The sequence below is a fragment of the Dryobates pubescens genome, chromosome Z (assembly GCF_014839835.1).
Source record: "Dryobates pubescens isolate bDryPub1 chromosome Z, bDryPub1.pri, whole genome shotgun sequence".
Lineage (NCBI taxonomy): Eukaryota > Metazoa > Chordata > Aves > Piciformes > Picidae > Dryobates > Dryobates pubescens.
The window spans coordinates 111,192,634-111,213,550 of record NC_071657.1 but is presented as its reverse complement, the minus strand read 5'-3'; the positions used below and the strand labels follow the sequence as shown (position 1 = coordinate 111,213,550).

Genomic DNA, 20,917 nt, shown 5'->3' with positions numbered 1-20,917 from the left:
TATTTCTAGAATATGACACTTGGTAGATTTTGACTGAGGACAGTCATGGTCCAACACACATTACTACACTGTTATATTTATTAGATCAGAGTTCTCCTACTCCCATACAATGTATGTTGTCAAAACTGCAGTCATCAGTTCATTAGAATAATTAAGGAATTTAACTAATTCATTAAATTCTAAATGTAACTAATATTAAATGATCTGATGTTCTGAATTACTCTGTTGCAGAAATAAGGGGTTTTTCCTGATGCTTTAAATCTTATATTGCATTTTTTCCATATTTTTCCTCAATATTTCTTGAATTCTTGAATATTCACTCTGTAGCATATCTAAATCCACTTTCAAACAACTCATATAGTATTAATTTGTACATGTAGCTGCCTAAATAAAAAAGTTATGCTTTGCTTTATTGAAGTTGAAGAAAGAACTTTTTTTTTTTGCTCTCTCCTTTTTTCCCAATAATCTATGAATTTGTGACTGATGAAAGAAAACAGTGATGTACCTATTTTATGCCAAAAAGAAAGTAATTTCTTTCTAAACTTGATACATACTTAGAAATCAAAATCTTAAAGGAAAGCAGCTGGGAAAATAAAAATCTTAATGCTACAGGATATTCTAGGATTTCTAAAATATTTTAATAAAAATATTTCAATCAAATAATAAATTATCAAAATTTGCATAAAGAAGTGGAAATACTAGAATTGTTTCATTAAATCAACAGCTTCTAATTTAGTCACCCTATAAAAACATTTTCAACCTGTGCAATCTATTTGTTTCGATTTTATATGTATTTTCAATACAAAAGTGTTGGAGTTGTCATCTTTTTTAATCATGATACTCAGCTAACATGTGCAAATATATATGCAAAATATGTTTTTGATTTTGTGCATTTTGATTTTCTTGTTTTGAAAATGTTGACCTTTATAATTCTGTTACTTTGAGAAGTTTATCTGTTTAAAATGTCTTACATTTTCCAAATCTATTACAGCTGTAGAATGTGCAATGTTAAAAGTCCTCAGGGATGTAGTTGTTAGTTCTGATGCATCTACATGGCACTAAACTTAGCTGGTTAAAAGGAAAATTCACCTAGAGAGTGTTTCCATTTCACAGATCCTGCTGTGATGTATATCAACCTAGAAATTATACCTTTTTGTTGTTGTTCCCTGAAAATTCTGTTCATGGGAACAATTAAAACAGAGATGGAAAAGCTGTAAACCAAAGATGGTCTTAAGTTCCACTCATGTTCACAAAACTAAGGACTGTAGCTCCAGACAACCTGTTCCAGTGTTCCACCACCCTCATGATAAGGAACTTGTTCCTAGCATCTGATCTAAATCTACTCACCTTTGTAAACAGTCCCTCTGCAGCCTTCTTGTAGGCCCCTTTCAGGTACTGGAAGGCTTCTGTTAGGTCTTCTGGAAGCTTTCTCCAGGCTGAACAACGCCAGCTCCCTCAGCCTGTTCCTGGAGCAGATGTATTCCAGTCCCCTGATCATTTTTGTGGCTGTCCTCAGACCCAGTCCATAAGGTCTGTGTCCTTTCTGTGTTGAGGGCTCCAAAACAGTATGCAGGTGAGGTCTTACCACAGTGGAGTAAAGTGGCAGAATCACCTTTCTCAATCTACTGGCCATGATTCTTTTTATGCAGCCTATGATGCAATTGGCCTTCTGGGCTGCAAGTACCCACTGTTAGCTCATGTCCAGCTTCTCATCCACCGGCACCCCTAAGTCTTTTTCTTCAGGGCTGCTCTCAATTTCATCATCCTCCAGCCTTTACTGATATCTAGGATTGCCAATATTTCTAAACAGAAGAGGCAAGCTGTATTGATTTTATCCCTCAGTTAAGACCAGTATCTAACACAGAAAGAAATACAGATGTCTTAAGGGGTTTATACATCCTGGTTACTTTATTTGACACAGGGAAGATGCTATGTACTTAAGAGATCTAACAGCTTCATCTGTCTAACAATATTTGTTCAGATATTTTTATATCCATGCTGAGCTTCTGACAGCATCTTCACATATGTTTGAAGAATGACAAACATCATACTCAAAATGGACAGTAAAACATGCCTGAGTACATTTAGTGCATTTCATTCCTCATTAAATGACTGAAATATCTGTCATGTTATACTGTCAGTTAAATGGTATTTCAATTCTTTTCATTCTTTAATAACTATAGTAGTATTTATATTCTTTGTTGAATTTTCATAATTGAAAGACTTCTAGTGAAATGTCCTATTGAAATGCCTAAGACATTTAAAATGTGGTTGGTATTTTGAAGAATGAGTGCTCAGACATATGTAGTTTAACAATCTGTGTGTGAAATAATTGCATACTCAAAGAAACTCTGCTATGAGGCTGAAGAATGCATCTTACGCACCTGAAAAGTTTGTGTGTTTTATTTCCATATTAATTTATATTTCTCTCCCCCCCCCTGCCCTTTTTCAAGATATCGGAACTGTTCTTAAAGTGGTTTCAATTCCTAAGGAGACTTGGCATGAATTAGAGGAAGTCTTGCTGGAAGAAATGACAGTCTTTCGGGTAAGTACAGCTGAATTTCAAGTGTCAGGTTGTAGATTACTTTGTGGACAGCTGCAAACTAAACTTCTTGCAGTCTGGTGAAGGAATAGTCTAGCATACTCCTCTAATTAGCTTGTCATTTGGAGACTCAGACACTAGTCAAAATAAACCTTGAAACTTTCGGTGCTGGCTGGAGGTTAATGATAAAAGAAATTACATTCTGGGCTCGTTTTGTGGTTTAAAAAGTAAATTAGTATCTCTGAATATTTGAGCCGTTACATGCTGTATGTATCTATGCAAGTCTGAGAACAATGCTTATTTGTTTTCTCCCACAGAGATATACAATACACAAATATTATACTTGCATCAACTCTTCACACTATTCAGGCTGTCAGCAATAATGTAACTGGGAAGATACGAAAAAACAGTGGTCTGCCTAATAATCTGAAAAACAAAGAAAGTATTTATATTTTCAAAGGTGACTATAGAATCACATTTTCATGGTTTCACAAGAGACACCATAAACATGTCCTTGTCTTTAGTAATTTTTTGGCAAAAATTAATCTCTTCCATTTTTTCTGTCTGAGCCACCTAAAACATAAAGCATTCCATTGGCACTTGAGGTTGAGTGTTCAAGTCAAGGTTGAGTAAACCTTTCAAACACTTTGTAGACAAAACCCAGGAATGTTTTGTTTTGTACACAACAAAGAGTCATTTGCATTCCCCATGTTATTCCTTTTGTTAGTGCTCTTTTGCAGCCCCATTTCACAGGCTCCAGAGTTTTGTGGGTTGATACCTAGCTGGGAGCATGAGGTCAGCATAAAGATAATGTTTGTGTGCTCACAGAACCCCATATTACATCATGCCAGATATACTGACCACACGGTCAAGCTTGCCACAGTGGCCCAGTGACATGTCCTCATCATACTCTGTTGCCATGCCTTTATCTTTGGTTTCTGAACAGATGCAATGTATCTAAATGGAGCTTGTATATATTTTGATTAATATTTTCAATTTTTTATTTTTTTTCCTACGAGCAATCTTAAGTTTGCTGGTACCAATCTCGCAGAGAATTCACTTTTGTGAGCACGTGAAATGGGGAATTTTTTTTTTTTTTTTTTTTTTTGACAGAACACTGAAGAAGAAACTGCAAGGAGAAAATGGGATGACTAATGTGTGGCTCTTAGGTTTTTTTCCTTTATTATACATGCAAAAGTCATTACATTAACGCAGGGTAATTTGGCAATTGTTGATAATGTAGGAATTTCTTCCCTAAATCAAATAGAAGTGCCACGGTAAAGGAGAGCAGAAAAATATGATAGTGAAAGAAAAAAAATAAATGGAGTTAAGTTTTATTTCAGAAAGGATTTACAGAAGTGAGATGGTTAATGGCAATTTCAGATCTGGTATTTTACTTTACGTGTGTATCTATTCATTACACAAAAGGATTTTGGTGTTCTGGTTTCCTTGAAAGCTCATTGATCTCCTTTGGCATGTATTTTAAGTTTTAAAGAGGCATAAATGTACTTCAATGGAATAAGCAGAATTTGTATGCATAAAATGTAGATCTTCAGTAGAGAATTTGCAATAGATTTTACATGTACCTCAACCAGATGTAAGTTTTCTTTGGTTATTGAAGACCGTATGTGCATCATAAACAATGTATTTTGATGCTTAAAGCCTGAACACAAGGCTTTTCATTTATAATTCCATGAAACTGAAAGTTTTCCATATCTGTTACATTTATAACAAATGCATGTTTTGACCCCATTTGTGAAATACTTATCTGAACAGCTGATCAAACAAATTAATGAGTTTAATTTTCATTCAAATGTTACATTTAATTGATGCTGACTAATATAAGTTCTATTAATTCGTTTATCAAGGCAAGTACACATCCACTGACCCATATCAAACTCTTGGGAGAAGCAAGTTGAAAGCTACACAAGTCTTAAAAAGGACTTTATTAATGTGTATAACCAGAAGTATGATGCATGGGATCAACAGCAGATTTTTAGATGGAATAAAATTCATACAGAATTGACTTGAACATTTTGTAGCTGTATTATGTCACCTTTACTCTCAGGATTAAAATTCATTCAAACAGCTAGGCCTAAGACATGTAACAGGTTTTGATTAGAGCTAAACATACTCTGTTAAATATTTCTTACAGTCTGTCTTGTAAGAAGATAGATATTGGTTTGACATCTGCTTGATACAGAGAAGTATAATTATGAGTAGGAGAACAGTAACTTTTCTAGCAGCACATTTGGCTTATTAAATAATGGGTCTTGCAGGGTGCAAAATACCCTCCAGTTCCGTGTTCTGCAAGTATGAGTTAACTTCTTTGCACATGGTACAGTTGCATGGTACAGTCAACAAGATTATGATTAGTATTAAGGTCTGTTCTTATATAAAAAATCTACAGGAATGGGTTTATCATCCTGATATGCTTAAAACATTTCTTCTTTCAGTGTTATTACCTTTAATGTATCTATGTATTTTGATACATTGTTTTTACTATTACCTGTGACATTCATTAAATGGAGTTTTAATACTAAGTGTATAAAGTAATTTCAAGATCTGAGACCACTAACAAAGTAATCACAAACTGTAAAAATAATAGAAAATTATGATATGTCTGCAATCAACATAGCAATCAAAGATACAATCTGATATGAATTCTGATTCATTTACAGCTGGAAACTATTCCACTGCAAAAGACAACAGGAAACACTATTTTCAAGGAGTGTCTTGTAAAAATTTCAGAGCTTCTAGGCTGGGCAAATAGTATCCTAGCAGAACATTTATGTTTATAGAACTTATTTTATATTTTAACTCTCTTTTTTCCTTAGGAACCCACTGTTATTTCAGCAATGAAGATTTCCACAAAACAGGTATGTGCACAAACTTTAAATCACTTTTCAATATTTATTGATGTCTGTCTTTTAGATACACTAACATGGCAGTCAGTAGAGACATATTAATTACAGCAGCAGCATCCCATTCCTGTACACAAACAGCAGTAGTTTCTCATACAAAGGATAAAGAGAGGTCTAGTTTGTGTTACATACTCAGAGTGGAAACTAAACACAAGCTAAGCATCTGTCTGGAGACTAGATCTTATTTACTGCAAATTTTCCATGGCCTTCTGGTACTGTGATATGGTTAGGATATAGTTTCCAGACACCAGAATTTATATTTCTTACTTTCTGGTGAGGAACTAATAACTAGCTTCTTTAAGAAAACAGATGTATTATAGCCTGTGTTGTAGACCAAACCATACCTAAAATGAGTTGGATTTCTTGATGGATGGGGGTAAAATTTTGTCTGATTTGCAATAAAGGCGATACCTGTATTTCTGGGCAAATACAGGCAAATCACAGAATCACAGAATCACCAAGGTTGGAAGAGACGTCAAAGATCAAGTCTAACCCTTCACCACAGACCTCATGACTAAACCATGGCACCAAGTGCCATGTCCAATCCCCTCTTGAACACCTCCAGGGATGGTGACTCCACCACCTCTCTGGGCAGCCCATTCTTTGTGAAGCAGATGATGAATTATGTAGTAGCTCAAAAAACATTGGGTTGTAGTCTAGGACTGAGGTGAATGTTAGAGGTGTATCTTATAGTTCTGCCTGGAATTAGGTAGATGGATCCCAGCCACTGTCATTTCCTATCTCAGAAGTCTCATTCAGTAAATACAAGCAAATTGTTCACACTCATTAACTTTTCTACTAATGTCATTGTCATTATTTGGCATTACTTCTAGGATGGGGTGCACTAAAAAATTAGTGGGATAAAGTAGATTAAATCTTCTACCTCACTCTATATATTTTTAAACAAATTTAATTTGTTCTGTAATAGACAGAACCCAGTATTATGTTTGAAGTGATGCATATTTAACTCATATTTAATTTATAATTCACTGCATTTAGGAAATCTGTCTGAAGCCGTTCATGTGTTTGACATAAAACATTTTGTTTGGAGACACTGTTCTAACATAGATTACTACAGGAGACAAACAAAAATGTCAGGCAAAAAACCCCAACCCTGTAGTATTGAATACTGAGATACTGGAAAAAAAAACAAACAAATAAAAACAGTCTGGAAGGTTGTGTGTGTGTGTTCATATCATACCAAAAATCTCTGCTCTGGACTTTTTATAAGTACATTCCCTTAAAGCCGCCAATCATACCTGATAATGGACCACACATTTTCATACACTTCTTCAAAGCTTTTTTAGTTATTCAGGAAAGATTACAATTTACCCTGAGTCTTCTGAAAACAAGTTTACACTGCTAAAATTGTCTAAAGCTTAAAAAGAGCATAAGACACAAGTTATGCAGGCAGAGTTTAGCTCATGCAAAATCAACCAGCCTCAGGCTAAAATTGACAGAAACTTGATGCAGTTTGACAAGCTTTTGGCACTTATGTTTCTGTATCAAACAAGTATATGGCAACATGTTTCCATTTTATGCTTATGATTTAAAAAGGCTGTAATTGTATAACTCAAACACTTTACTCATTGCATCTTGATAAGGAGAGAATTTTTCATATAAACCGCATGATAATTCTATGCATTGTAGAAATCAGGAGCACAGAACGTAAACAGTAAAACCAGCACATCCTACCGAGTAACTTTAAAGGAATCATTTCATCCAAAACACCAAAATCTACAAACTCTTCAGGAGCAGAACTTAGCTTAAGCTTTAAATTATATAATACTCTAAGGCCCCCATGCCTCTCTCTATGAGTACCTTGTGCAAGTGTGACTTTGAGCCCTGAACTTGTTAGGTGGGCCTCCATAATTTTTCCCTTGATTTACAAATGTGGAAGCAAGCCAAAAAACCCAGGCCTGGCTTTCAATCAAAGGTGACTTTTTTGTGGCAAGCTTTCACATTGTTCTCAAGGTCAGGTTTGTGGTTCTCTCTTTCAAAATCCTATTGCATTTTTGATAAGGTGGGAAAAAAACAGCAAGTAGATTGCTAGCTGATAGATGCCATCTCCTTGTCTGGTGAACTGCTAGGAAGAGCTTTTGTTCCTCCTCAGTAAGATTCTTAATCAAAGGCCAGGTGAAGACTTTCAGAAAGTCTTTAAGTGATGACTTTTGTAACATTTTTCACAAAGTAGTGAATTTTATTCAGAGATCACAATTGCAGTTCACAGTGAGTACACATAGAATCAGCTAAAAAAAAGCTGTGTCACTAAGCAGCTCACTGAACTATTGTGCGTATGTTATTTTTAAGACATAGAATTAAACTGACTGGGATTTGAAATTCATGCTCCCTAAAATTCCTTCCAAAAATCTGCCTAGGTTCCTTTTAAGCCTTTTTTTTTTCTTTTTTTTTATCTGTAAACAGAAAATTCTCTGCTATCTCTGACTTCTAGGGAATGTTTTCATTTTGGACACCATTATGGGGCAAACAGAAACCACTATATTGCTTAAAACACTAATCTCTTCAGCTTTTTTGGAGTTTTGATAGTCCTGCAAGAATTCAAGAGGGCAAACTCCACACACACACACACACACCCTTCTGATCTGATAATCAACTGATTTATTAGATTAACAATCTCTTCAGAGAAATTCCTTGCCCAAAAGGCAGTTTGACTGTGTATAGCAAAGTAAGGTCAGACCACTGATGCAAATCATTCTATTACTATTTTCTGGATTGCATATTGCGTGGATTTATGTATTACTAGTGTCCAGAATAAATGATCACTGGCTGACACCTAAAACCATGATCAAAAGAGTGACAAACAGGGCAGCAGCATTCAGGCTGTGCAGCATCTGAAACGCATGCTGTAGTTCAGTGACTGAACTCTGAACTTACCTACAAGGAACTGAATCTTTAGGTAACCCTATTTTGGCCTTTTTTTTTAATTATTTTTTGTTATTTTTTATTCCAGTAATTCTTTAATTCCAAATATATTTGGTTTTAGAAATCAGGGAAAGACTTTTGACAAAATTACATGGTTACAGAGGTATATAGGAAGCTATTTTCCCATTTGCCTTCTCTGGGTTGATTTTTATATTAGTTGCACCACACATTACTACATGCTTATATGGGTATTAATGCCTCAATTACATGGGACTCAGATCAATACCATCTGGACATTTAAGATACTTAACTGAAGCTCTAATTTGACCTATGCTGCCTTCATAATCAGTAAAGAGAAAAGGCATCTCTTGAGAAATGGTTAGATCACCTAAGGCTTGAATTGCTGCTCTTTTTACTGCAGAATGTACCCCTAAGCTGAGCACTTGGTTAAGTGACCTAAGTCAGAGAGAATCAGCTTATCATGACTGCTGCCTCTCATCTGCTTCTCAAGAATACAACACTAACTTGGGAACAGTGTGTATGGTTAAGGCGTAGAGCCCTCTGCAGTCAGAGATTCTGGCCCAGAGAATGTGGGTTTATAACTCAGCTATGGCACTATAATGGACTTGAAGCAGCTGCTCAGGAAGCCCTTAGTTTTCAGTTTACCTGTGAATTTTCCTTTAAGTGCTATCCTTGTCATGTTTCCTTGGGAAAATACTGGTGTTTATATAAAAGCATGGCATGTTTCTGTTACCACTAATATGTCTGCATAAACTGCCAAGCTGCTGTCTCTGAAAGAAATTAACCAACACCTTTTATGAGTTTTATTGTTTTGCAGTCTCTTGGTATCTAGTACTCATCATTTCCAATTTGTAGGTGACCTCATTCACCTTCCATCCTTGAATTCCTTGGAAATGGAACCTCTGGGATATGACAATACAGGAGATAAAGACTTTTCACATTTCTTGAAATCCTGTTTTCCTCACTGCATCTATGTTTCCTGAAAAAAACCCCAAACAAACTACAAAACCAAAACCCCCAAGCTTTTATTTCCTTGGTGAGACTGCTTGAAGTGAGACCTTAAAGAAAAACATGCTAAATGCTCCACCATGGGTGACCAAGTATGACTTTTTGATACAACAGTGTCAGAAGGGTTACACCATTTAATTTTTGATTATCTATTTATGTATTTTTTCTGTAGTTTTGTATCTCAGAAGGAACTATATTTACTTACTGCAGTCATACTTTCTTTTCTTTGTGAATTAGTGCTAAGCTGAAATATCTCTGGACTTTGACGTGGGATCAGTAGTTCAGTTTCCTTATATCCCTCTGGGGACCAACTTCCCTAATGAACCACATGAATTTGATATCAGAGAGGAAATTGAGAGAGACAAGATATTCTATTGTGATACCATACAAAGCTGTAGTTCATTTTGTATGCATGGTTTTTTTATTCACTTCATGGCTTCTCTCTGCATTTGAGTTCGATATTCCTCTCAACAGTGCTTTTCATCCAAAATAAATTGTCTTCCCTCATTAAAGACATGTTTCAAGTAAAGTATGTGACCTATAGAAAATGGTATGAAGGGTTAAAATTAATCAAACCTGCAGAGAAGTATGTGCATGGTAGCACTTCCAAACTGAAATATCTTAGCATCAGCATGAAATAATTTACTTTATATTCGCCCCCAACATACACAAATGAAAGTCATGTTCAAGTTTTTCTTATTTTTCTTTTAACTAAAAAGCATACTCTCCATTGGGTCCTGTTCCTGATTCTAGTGCTTTCCCAGTGCTAGTACCTGAACAGAAAAGAATAAATGGAAGAGTAACTTAATTTGCTGTTCAGGGAACCACTGAGAGCTTCACACAAAAATCAATGTTCCTCCTATTTGATTTTTTTTTTTAATCCTAAGGACAATTCTCTTCTCATTCCTTTAGTGTATATCAGGATCATGATCCTTTATTGTGTTTGTCATGGCCCTAACTTGTTATTTTATATATATATACATATATATATATATATACTTTCTTAGAAAAAACCCTCTTAATTCTTTTTTTTTTTCAAACTTCTGTAACAGCAACAGCTCTACATTGGCTCAGCCACTGGAGTTTCACAGCTTCCTTTGCACCGCTGTGATGTGTATGGAAAAGCATGTGCTGAGTGTTGCCTTGCAAGAGACCCTTACTGTGCCTGGGATGGTTCCTCTTGCTCACGTTACTTCCCCACTGCTAAGAGGTAGGGGCAGTTTCAGATGTCTGCATGGTTTGCTATTTGTTTTAACTGATGGTCTCAATATGACCAGAGGGCTTTGGAGATTTTTCATGGGATGGTTAACTGGAGCCCTTTCTCTTCCAAGGAAAACACAATTGTGGGAGTTACAAGCAATATGAAGTCTTGGTTGATTTAAAGTGAACACTGCTACTTCTTGGGGTGGCTTAAAAAGCTGTTGTAAGAAAACATTCAGAAAAAAGTTGTTTCTGATATGGATTCATAACTTTATATTCAGTAATACACAGCAAATAGAAAATCCTTTTCTCTAATATGACAAGGGAGTTTGATATTAAAACAAAAAAATTACTTGTCCAAGTAAATTACCCTGCACTTTCCTGAACTCTGATTCAAAGCAAATATTTATAAAGTATTTGGTCATGAAGGGTAAGTTGGTTTTTAGTGATACAGAATGTTACAGTTATCATTCAAATCATAATTTGTATGTACTGATAAATGTCTAAATGCTACCAGATCAGAACCATCATTTCACATTCACTCTGCACTGATGCTAAAGCTTTGCAATGCAAAGGTTAAGGGAAAGCATACTCTGCATGTGAAAAAATATTTTAATCAAAAATTTACAAGTCTCAGTTGCCTGATCTGAAGATTTAAAGTAATATTTTCTTTGTCTGCCTTTATCTCTGAAACTTTTAAAGTACATAAGCTGAACAGCTCTTAGGTACTGAACTAGAAGTTAGGAATGCACATGCAAATAAGAACATATATTGGTGTAGTGTTGAGATTGCCATGTTAAATTGGCTAAAATAATAATGAAGTGTTTACATTAAACCCAGTATGAAAAGAAGGAATTCAAGGGTTAATAAGCATAAAGAAGCTTTTATCATTATTTATTCATTTTTAGGTAAGGGCGAATACTTGGTTGAGAACGTGGGAATGCCAAATTCCAGATTTGTATTTGTTGTTGTATGAGGCGAAATGTGGTAAAGGGTGGAAAGCAGCATCTTTATCAAAGATGTTTCAGATGGAGAGGATTAAAATTTCAAAGTTTTCATTGGGATGTATCCTAAGCAAATACTGATGACAAAAGAAAAAGCTGCTTATGAAACATCAGGTTCTATTTCCCAACAGGAAACACAGTTAATCTGAGACAAACTTTTTGTGAAATTCTTCAGAAAAATAATTAAAAAGAAGAAACCCATCCTGAAAGAAGAGCTGGTCAGATTTTCTGAGCTGCCTGGGCCAAATTCAAATTTGTGTTATGGCAATGGCAATTTCTTTGGAGGAAGAAAGAGAGGAGACGGAACAGTGAGGTCTTCAAGGAGTCTGAAAGATTGATTTGATCTGGAAGTTTTAAGAGTTCAGTCAGTGTGGTTAGCACTGTTTTTATGTTGAAGGAGGCAGTGAGGTCAGAAATCACTGAATCACTCTTCTTAGCTGCCTCCCTACTAATCTTTACCCCTGAACCTCATCTCTACTTATCATTCACTAGCACCCATTTTTACTCCCAGCTGATCTTCAGAACCATGGAGCACATCAGCCTGTCATTTATCTGCCTAAGTGATAGAAGATATAGGGCTTTTTATCTTTATCTGTGGCTATCAGGGTAAAGGGACTGGGACCTCTTCTTACAGGGATTAAGGGGCATGGTTACTGGGACTAAACTGAATTGCATGGCTGCAGGAAATCACTGGAGTGCAGAATTCACTCCTCTCGAGGCCGCTATGAAAGCAAAACTAAGTCCTGGAAGGCTGATCTTGACAATGTATTCAGAAAAAGCTACTGTCTCCACTTCTTACATTTTTCCCCAAGCAGCAGCACCAGCAGAGTAAAAGTATGAGTTACTGGGGGAGAGGTTCCTTTGTTTACCTGGTGCCTGCTGTGCCCACTGTGACAAGACAGCTTTGAACGCCTGTATGACAAAATCAACATTGCTGGAAACAGCTTAAATGCCAACATTTTCCTAATAATGAATCTTTGTAATTTTAGGCTCTGTAAATATTGGGAAAGTTGAGTCCTGAGGCAATTGCACAGATGTTTTACAAGTTTGGGGTCTGTTTTTTTTTTTTTTCTGTTTTGTTTAATTCTTTGTTATAAAGGAGATTTTATTAACCATGATATTAATTTACTTTTTAAAAAATATTATTTTTTGGTGTATTTTATAAGTCTAAGTGACAGTTCAGAGCTCCTGTAGTGTGACCATTGAACTTTACCCCATGCAGATGTGTTCTGGTTCACATTTCATAAATCATCGTGTTGATACATGCACATTTTCCTGATATTTTAGCTAAACATCTTCAAGCTAAACATGATCCAAACTCGACTGACAGTAAGGAGTTGTTCCACGGATTTCTTTTCCAGAAGTACTATCCTACAAATATGCTGCATTTCAAAATTTAGGAAGCAGTAACAAAATTTTATTGTTCCTTTTTCTTGGGCATATGTGTATTCATTGGTAAGGGGTGATATGAAGATGATATCTGAAATTAAGATTAGTGCCTTTTTTTAAATTGTGTATCAATTAATAGAAGATTCTTATTAAAGCATGCTAGGATAATTTTAAAGAAGATTTTCTTCAAAAATATATAAAAAATGCAAGTTTTGCTTGTTTTTAAAAAGCCTTTCAGCTGTTGACATACCGCACGTAAAAAAAAAATACAGCTAGTTTCAGCAAATTTCAGTAGTTTTCAGTGGGGAAACAAACAAACAAACAAAAAGGGTAAAAATCTTCCAGCCAAGAGGAATCAGCTGTGCCTCTGTGAGAACTCTTAGTATCTGCTGGTGCTGGGCTGTTAGTGAGAGCCTGCAAAATAGGGCTAATGAAGAGGAGAGAGGTGCTCTCAGTACTGTAGAACAATGGGGTTTTTTAAATGTGGGCTGTTGTCACCAGAGAGTGACCAAAAGTGCTTTTTACAAGGCTACTTGACTTTTGCATATCCGTCACTGGATGCCATAATCTGAAATCACAGCATTGATCAGCAGCCTAATCCTCTTTGTTCTCCTCTAATTTTGCAAGCCCTCAGGCTTTCGGTGATTCCTAGAGTGAAGTGCTCACACTTGAAACACATCTTTGTTTGCCTTGTGGTTTTTTTATATGAAAAACTTTTCTCTGGCTCAGTTGAATTGTGTCACACCTATTTACATAAAAATAGGAGCAGACAAAGAGAGAAAAGCAAGCACAAAATAAAATTGTAGTACAAAGCTTCCTAATGTTGGCTACAACAATTTTTGACACAGATTAGTATGTTTTCCAGTGGAAGTCTAGCTGAGGAAAGAATATACTATGTTAAATGGATATGCAGTAAAAGATAGAACCCAGACTAAAGCTATAAAGGATGGAAGAAATGACATTTCAGAATCTTCCTGTGCAGGTGTTTTATTGTTTATTCTAAAACTAAAGCCATTCCAACCGTTTTGAAAAAGGTTTTGTAAGATATGTCCTGGTGGTATCTGTGGTGGCTGAAATGAATTGTTTATTTTATTTAGATTTTGTAGAAAATACAGTACTTGCAGAGAAGCTGTAGCTTCTTAATGTTTTCTTTGGTGCATATTAACCTATACTGTATATCTTTTGATTCTTTAGCAGTCTCTGTATCTATGAATCAAGTAATGAATTTGTCTGTGATCAATACTGCCAACACCGTTAAAATAAACTATAGGCTCAGTGCGAGAGAGATGTATTTACCCTTTTTTGAGGACTTTAAGTTGTAACAGTAAAAGCTGACTCTACAAACTGTAATTATGCATAAAGCATAGTAGTAACAACATGATTTCCTTCATACCGTTGCATAGGTACACTTGTAACCTATTATATGTATGGTACATTTTTATCTCTTCAGTCGTGGTAAATATGAAAGTGACCACTGAGAAGGTCACTAACAGTTTTCATATATGGTATTTGCAGACGTACTAGACGACAAGACATCCGAAATGGAGACCCACTTACCCACTGCTCAGATCTGCAGCATCATGGTGAGTTATGGGTATGACTGAAGTACAATTAATTTGTACATAATTTACAGACTGTGCATGAGAAGAGCAGGAAGCACATGAATGATTTGTTGGTGAAATTATCTGGAACATCTGGGAAAGATGAATATAATACATCAGTATCCCAATTTAAATTGCTTACAATAGCCTGGACACTGAAGGTTTGGTTTGGTTTGTTGTTTGGTTCTGTTGTTTGGTTTGTTTTTTTCTTCCCTCAAGTTAACAGTTTTTAGCATGTCAACTTTTCTGCCTTGCTTACCTCAGTTAATGCCATACAGTCAGGCTAGGTATATTGTCACAGAATCACAGAACGTTAGGGGCTGGAAAGGACCTCAAAGGATCATCCAGTCCAACCCCCCTGCCGAAGCAGGATCACCTAGAGTAGGTCACACAGGAATGTGTCCAGGCAGGTTTTGAATGTCTCCAGAGAAGAAGACTCCACAACCTCTCTGAATGGCCCCCCTTCCAGTGCTTTGTCACCCTCACAGTGAAAATGTTTTTCTTTACGTGCATTCTGTCAGGGACATCTTCAGAACACCAGGAAGTATGTACACATTGTTTCATACAGTTTACATAGGATGATAATCTAACACCTAATTAACTAACCACCTTGGCTAAACATGAAATGCTCTTTATTGAAGATGCCACACTAGTAGCTCTTAAGATGAAGATGTTTCTTACAGTAGGCTCATCCTGTGTGCTTTCAGCATGTGTTTTCTTTGACATATTTTGGGTTTGTTATTAGTGGGTTGCTTCATTTTATCCATGCATTGAACAGAACTCCCTCAGTGTGACTGATAAACTTCTCACAGTTACTGATTTGTTAACTCCTCCATCCTTTACTCTTTTTGCCATAAGGAAAGAGTACACTTAGGCAATACTTCCCTCTGCTGGAAAAAAATGATTACTCATGCTTCTGGTACAGTTAAATCACTGGACAGATTTCTGGGATAAATAAAGGGTGGATGAAACTGAAGATACCTCAAAACCCTTATGTCCTTCAAATCTTTGTAATTGCAAGAGTGATAAATAGTCCAAAGTTGCTCCTTAGTCTCAACTGTAAATCACCACTGCTACATTTCTGTAATACTTTTCTCTGTCTTCCTTTTTAATAATTTAAAACTCTCATCTAATGTTACTACAGTTTTTCTTGTTAGTTCTTGATTGCCCAAGTCAGCCCAATTTAGTCACAGCGGAAAAAGTTTGGAAAGTGTATGAATAGCTTATGATTATATCATGTTTTGACAACTCATGAATGCCCAACTAGTTTAAGCTGGAACTAGTCAATGTGGACTACTAGAAAGCTGACAAATTCCCAGTTGCATGATGCCATGCTTCTACAGTGCAGGTGACACCATCTATATATTGGATTTCAGATTATATTTTCAGGTCCCCAGTTTCACCAGGAGGAAAATTCCACCAGGTATTAATCATGGATTTTTATTGCTGGCAGAAATTCAGCTCTTAGCTTTACCTTTTTGCTATCAGGACATTTATGAGTAAAATTATGATCTGGGCTACCCCATGTCCCTTTTTTTTTAACCTTCTCTTGGCTTTGCTGGCTGTGCTTTAATACAACTGTAGGTCTGTTCTTTACCTTCATAGACAAGAAAACAATTTGTTTTTTATATCTTCCCATATTTGATAAACTTATTTGTCTTAAAAAATATTTTTTGTCCACAGGCAAGAGAGTAATCAAGCACAATTTTTTGGTGACATCATAAGAATGCAAAGTCAGGAAAAAGCTATTATATAGCACACCTGATCACAAGGAGTGTTAATACACTGATCACAAGGAGCTTTAGTACAGCTTTGTCAAAATGAGTAGAGCAAGTAGGAGATAATGACAAAATGAAGACTAAGTGGGTAAAAGAATCCATAACTTAAAAAATTACTGATGGAATGAAGTTCTGGATCCTAGACTTTAAGGATGCACTGTCAAAATACTTAATGAATGGTTTAGATTGTCCTTGAGTGAAGTTTACTTTAAATTAATTGTAAATGTATAAAGTTATCGTATATATATATTTGTAATTTACACATAATTGTTTATTATACAGACAGTTGCACAGCCCATAAAGTTTCTGTGCCAAATTATTCTGAGTTTTAACTTGGTTCTGACAAGTAGTTTCTTGAAAAGGGATGAAGAATTGGGTTTGTCTGTAGCTGAAAATAAGCTCCAGCAATCATTCCTTTGCAGTAACTGCCAGTTGATTTTCATGTGAAGCAACGCAAGCAACAAAAATAAAAGAAAGCAAAACTCTTTTTAGTGTATATCTCACTTTTGAAGACTTTGCAGAATCTTACTTTGATATCAATGTGAAACAATAATACTTTTAATAAGGTATTCATAGCTCTTTCTGTTGCCTTTCTATGTAAATGTATAAGTAGTATAAAATGTCTATGCAGTAACATTAGAGGGAGCTGAGGATCCTTAATTGTACAGATGTTTGGCCAGGTATTAATGCTTAAAGCTAAAAGCATGGCCATCTTTGTGTTAGCTAAAGAACATTTCTTTTTTCAAGTGTTTTATACTCACACTATCAACAAAATTAATCAAGTTCTTTTTTTTATTGTTTTTTATTTTAAAGAATTTGTAAATCAAGAAGCACCTCTTTTTTTCACATGATTTATCCTAAAGGAAATTCAAAAATTAATTTGAATTTAACTGTGTAGAGAGATTCATTCCTCTGCAAAGCAGTCTTGGTAGAAGTATTTCATACTTCTTCAATTATGTCAGAAATTACATATTTAAAGGAAATTTATCAGGTTAGTAAACTGATACTGTGGCTGGGTTCATTTTGGGAACTACAGCTCTCAGACAGGATTTGGGGTTGGATTTCATAAGCAACTTCATGACTTAGAATTTTCTAATTCCTCCAGCTGCTCTTCTGAACTTCACAGACTTTCATTCTTCCTCCTAGTCTCTTCAGTTTTTCCCTCAGTCCCAGAGCTGCACTCTGATCCTGTGATTATTCCATCACTCTGCTTACTTTCTTACACTTCACGTGCTTAATATTACATAAACTTTACAGACATTTCTGGATCTGTTCTCTGATCCATTAAAAAACAGAAATGGAATTTGAAGGATCTATTAAGTCCTTCCTCTCTCATCACATGACTGTCATTCATACTATATTTTCTAGAGCTGTAAAGAAATTTAAAGGGGTTTCCCTCCACTTTCTGTGGCCATCTCTAACATTCTAGAATGCCATAGACAGATCCAGGAGAAAATTCCAAATTTTGAAATTACATCAGCGTGCTCACCATCAAGGTAACTTCCATTAAAACTTGTATCTAGCTTATTAGATAGTAATAATAGAATACTTAGAAACTAAAAATGCTCAAATGGATGGAACACCTCTTCTGTGAGGAAAGCCTGAGACAATTGGGATTATTCAGTCTGGAGAAGAGAGGGCTTTGAGTGAGACCTCACTGTAGCCTTTCAGTACTTAAAGGGGATTGTAAGAAAGATAGGGACAACCTTTTTAGCGGGGCCTACTGTGATAGGGCAAGGAGTAACAATTTTAAACCAAAGGAAGGTAGACTTACACTAGCTCTAAAGAAGAAATTTTTCACAGTGAGGGTGGTGAAACACTGGGACAGGTTGCCCAGAGAGGTGGTAGATTTCTCATTCTCAGAAACATTCAAGGGCAGATTGGCCAGGACTCTGAGCAAACTAATGGAATATGTACCTGCTTATTGCATGGAGGTTGAACGAGATGACTTGTAAAGCTTTCTTCCAAACAGAAATATTCTGTGATTCTTTGATTCTAAGGATATTCCAGGTATCTACATTTTCCAGTAGAAACTTTTCTATATATTTAGAAATATGTTTCTGCTCATAAGCAGTAGGACCCTTGGCAAAGAAAGATCTATTTCTGCCCTTTGTACCAATATTTAGGATCTGGAAGACTGTTTCCTTGGATCAAATGAGACCAGTGTTACCCTTTTTGTTGCTGCTTTGCTCTCTAGTTCAATACTCCATTGCTCCCCATCTTCCTGGCCCGATACTTCACTGACGTTCTTTATGGGGATGTGGTTTCTCAGAGATGTCATAAAATTTGTTTCACTGAGTTGTTTATATAGCACCCCACTTACTTGCTGGAAAGGTTCACAATCCAGCAGAGGAAAGCAAGCCATCCCATTCCTATTTGTTTAGTGTTAACAGGCCATTTGATGTTTCCTTACTGAGAACTGGGCAAGCACCAGTTCCTATTCTGTCCTGTATCCTTTCTCTCATCCTCTCTCAGGGCTGCAAGTCATTATGGAAAGACATATGATTGCTATATCAACATAAAACAGGAGCTCAATTTTGTTTTTACCTTTGGCTCAGTCATCTAGCAAACAGTCTATGTTTGCTAAAAAACATGGCCGATATGATAAAGGAACAAACAAAACTTGACAAAGGATTTCTTGGGGAGGATGGTAATTGAACATAATTCTCCTGTTAAAATATATCAAAAGAAGTTTTCTAAAGACTTCAATTGCTAAAGATCAAAAACAGAAAATGGAAAGAACAACAAATAATGGTATAGAGTCAGGAAACCCCATGAGATTAACACAGTGTTAAATAGTTTACCAACCCTTTCCTGCCCATTTACTCTCCAGGATTATTGTACTGTTGCAACTTAAGTCCATAACAGCATTTTAAAGAGCTAAAGTGGAGGGTTGAAATATGATGCCTTATAGCCCCTGTGGTATTGGAGAAGAATCAAATGCCATAGTCCTATGGCTGTATGATATTTCCAGCAAGTTGATGAATATCTTGAAACATTGTTGTTACAAAAGGAACTAATTTATTTAACTTTTTATTTTCCCTCCCATAATGTCTGGTTTATTAACCTCATTACATTTCCATAAATTATAGCAGTATGAGAGGAAATGATTAATTGAAGATTGTTTCCTCAAAAACATTATTCCTGGTCATTAACAGCTTCAGCAAGCTGCAGCGCCATATAAGCTAAACACATTATACTACTTTTAAATAGCCTCATGTTTTATTACTTTACTCTAAAGTATTATGATCATAGAGCCCAGGAGGCATCATTACAGACATTCTGCAACTATGCCCTGAGTTTTCTCACTGCATGCAGTTTGCTATTAAAAATTCTTGTTGTGTCCTAGATTGTTTCCTTGATGAACAATAATGAGGTTTACACAAAATTTCACAATGAAATTCATTAACTTCACATATGGATATGTTAAAAACTGCTAGGATTCTTACAAAGATAGAAGATGGAGGCCAGTCACTAGTGGTGTCCCCCAGGGATCAATGCTGGGCCCCATCCTGTTCAATATCTTTATTGATGATCTGGATGAGGGGATTGAGTCCATCATCAGTAAATTTGCAGACAACACCAAGTAGGGAGCAGGTGTTGGTCTGTTAGAGGGTAGGAGAGCTCTGCAGAGGGACCTTGACAGGCTGGACAGATGGGCAGAGTCCAACGTGATGGCGTTCAGCAAGTCCAAGTGCCAGGTGCTGCACTTTGGCCACAACAACCCCATGCAGTGCTACAGGCTGGGGTCAGTGTGGCTGGAGAGCAGCCAAGCAAAAAGGGACCTGCAGGTACTGGTTGACAGCTGGCTGAACATGAGCCAGCACTGTGCGCAGGTGGCCAAGAAGGCCAATGGCATCCTGGCCTGCATCAGGAATAGTGTGGCCAGCAGGAGCAGGGAAGTCATTCTGCCCCTGTACTCAGCACTGGTTAGGCCACACCTTTAGTGCTGCACCAGAGGAAGTTTAAGCTTGAGGTGAAGAGAAAGTTCTTCACAGAAAGACTTGTTGGCCATTGGAATGGGCTGCCCAGGGAGGTGGTGGAGTCACCATCCCTGGAGATGCTCAAGAAGGAACTAGACGTGGCACTTGAAGCTATGGCTTAGTCATGAGGTGTTGGGTGATAGGTTGGACTCAATGATCTCTGAGGTCTTTTCCAACTTTATTGTTTCTATGGTTCTATATTGATTGAGATTTTTCTAAATGACTTAAGGTATGGGGAAATTTTTATTTTAAAGCTTTTTTTTTTCTTTAAACTCCTTGAGGGAACCCAATTTCTAAACAAATTCACTTAGCAATTAAGATTTTTCTTTTCTTTTTTTCTTTTATTTTTTCTTTTATTTCTTTGGGTCTTGTTTACAGATAATCCAACTGGTCAGACCTTGGAAGAAAAGATTATCTATGGAGTAGAAAACAGCAGTACTTTTCTTGAGTGCAGTCCAAAATCTCAGCGTGCTGTAGTTTACTGGCAATTCCAGAAGCAGAGTGATGACCGCAAAGAAGAGGTACAGTAGAAAAATAAAGAGGTGTAACTAATTTTTTCTATGAAGATACATATTTGAACCTAA

General features: G+C 36.2%; 1 protein-coding gene across 1 annotated transcript in view; it reads left to right on the top strand.

Moving 5' to 3' along the window:
• SEMA3A (semaphorin 3A) overlaps positions 1–20,917 on the top strand; it is a 166,331-nt gene that overhangs the window by 140,663 nt on the left and 4,751 nt on the right. Inside the window, exons 12-16 of the mRNA XM_054178150.1 lie at positions 2,454–2,545; positions 5,380–5,421; positions 10,431–10,588; positions 14,487–14,554; positions 20,712–20,854. Of these exons, the coding sequence (XP_054034125.1) occupies positions 2,454–2,545; positions 5,380–5,421; positions 10,431–10,588; positions 14,487–14,554; positions 20,712–20,854 (503 nt within the window). The remainder of the gene's footprint in view (positions 1–2,453; positions 2,546–5,379; positions 5,422–10,430; positions 10,589–14,486; positions 14,555–20,711; positions 20,855–20,917) is intronic.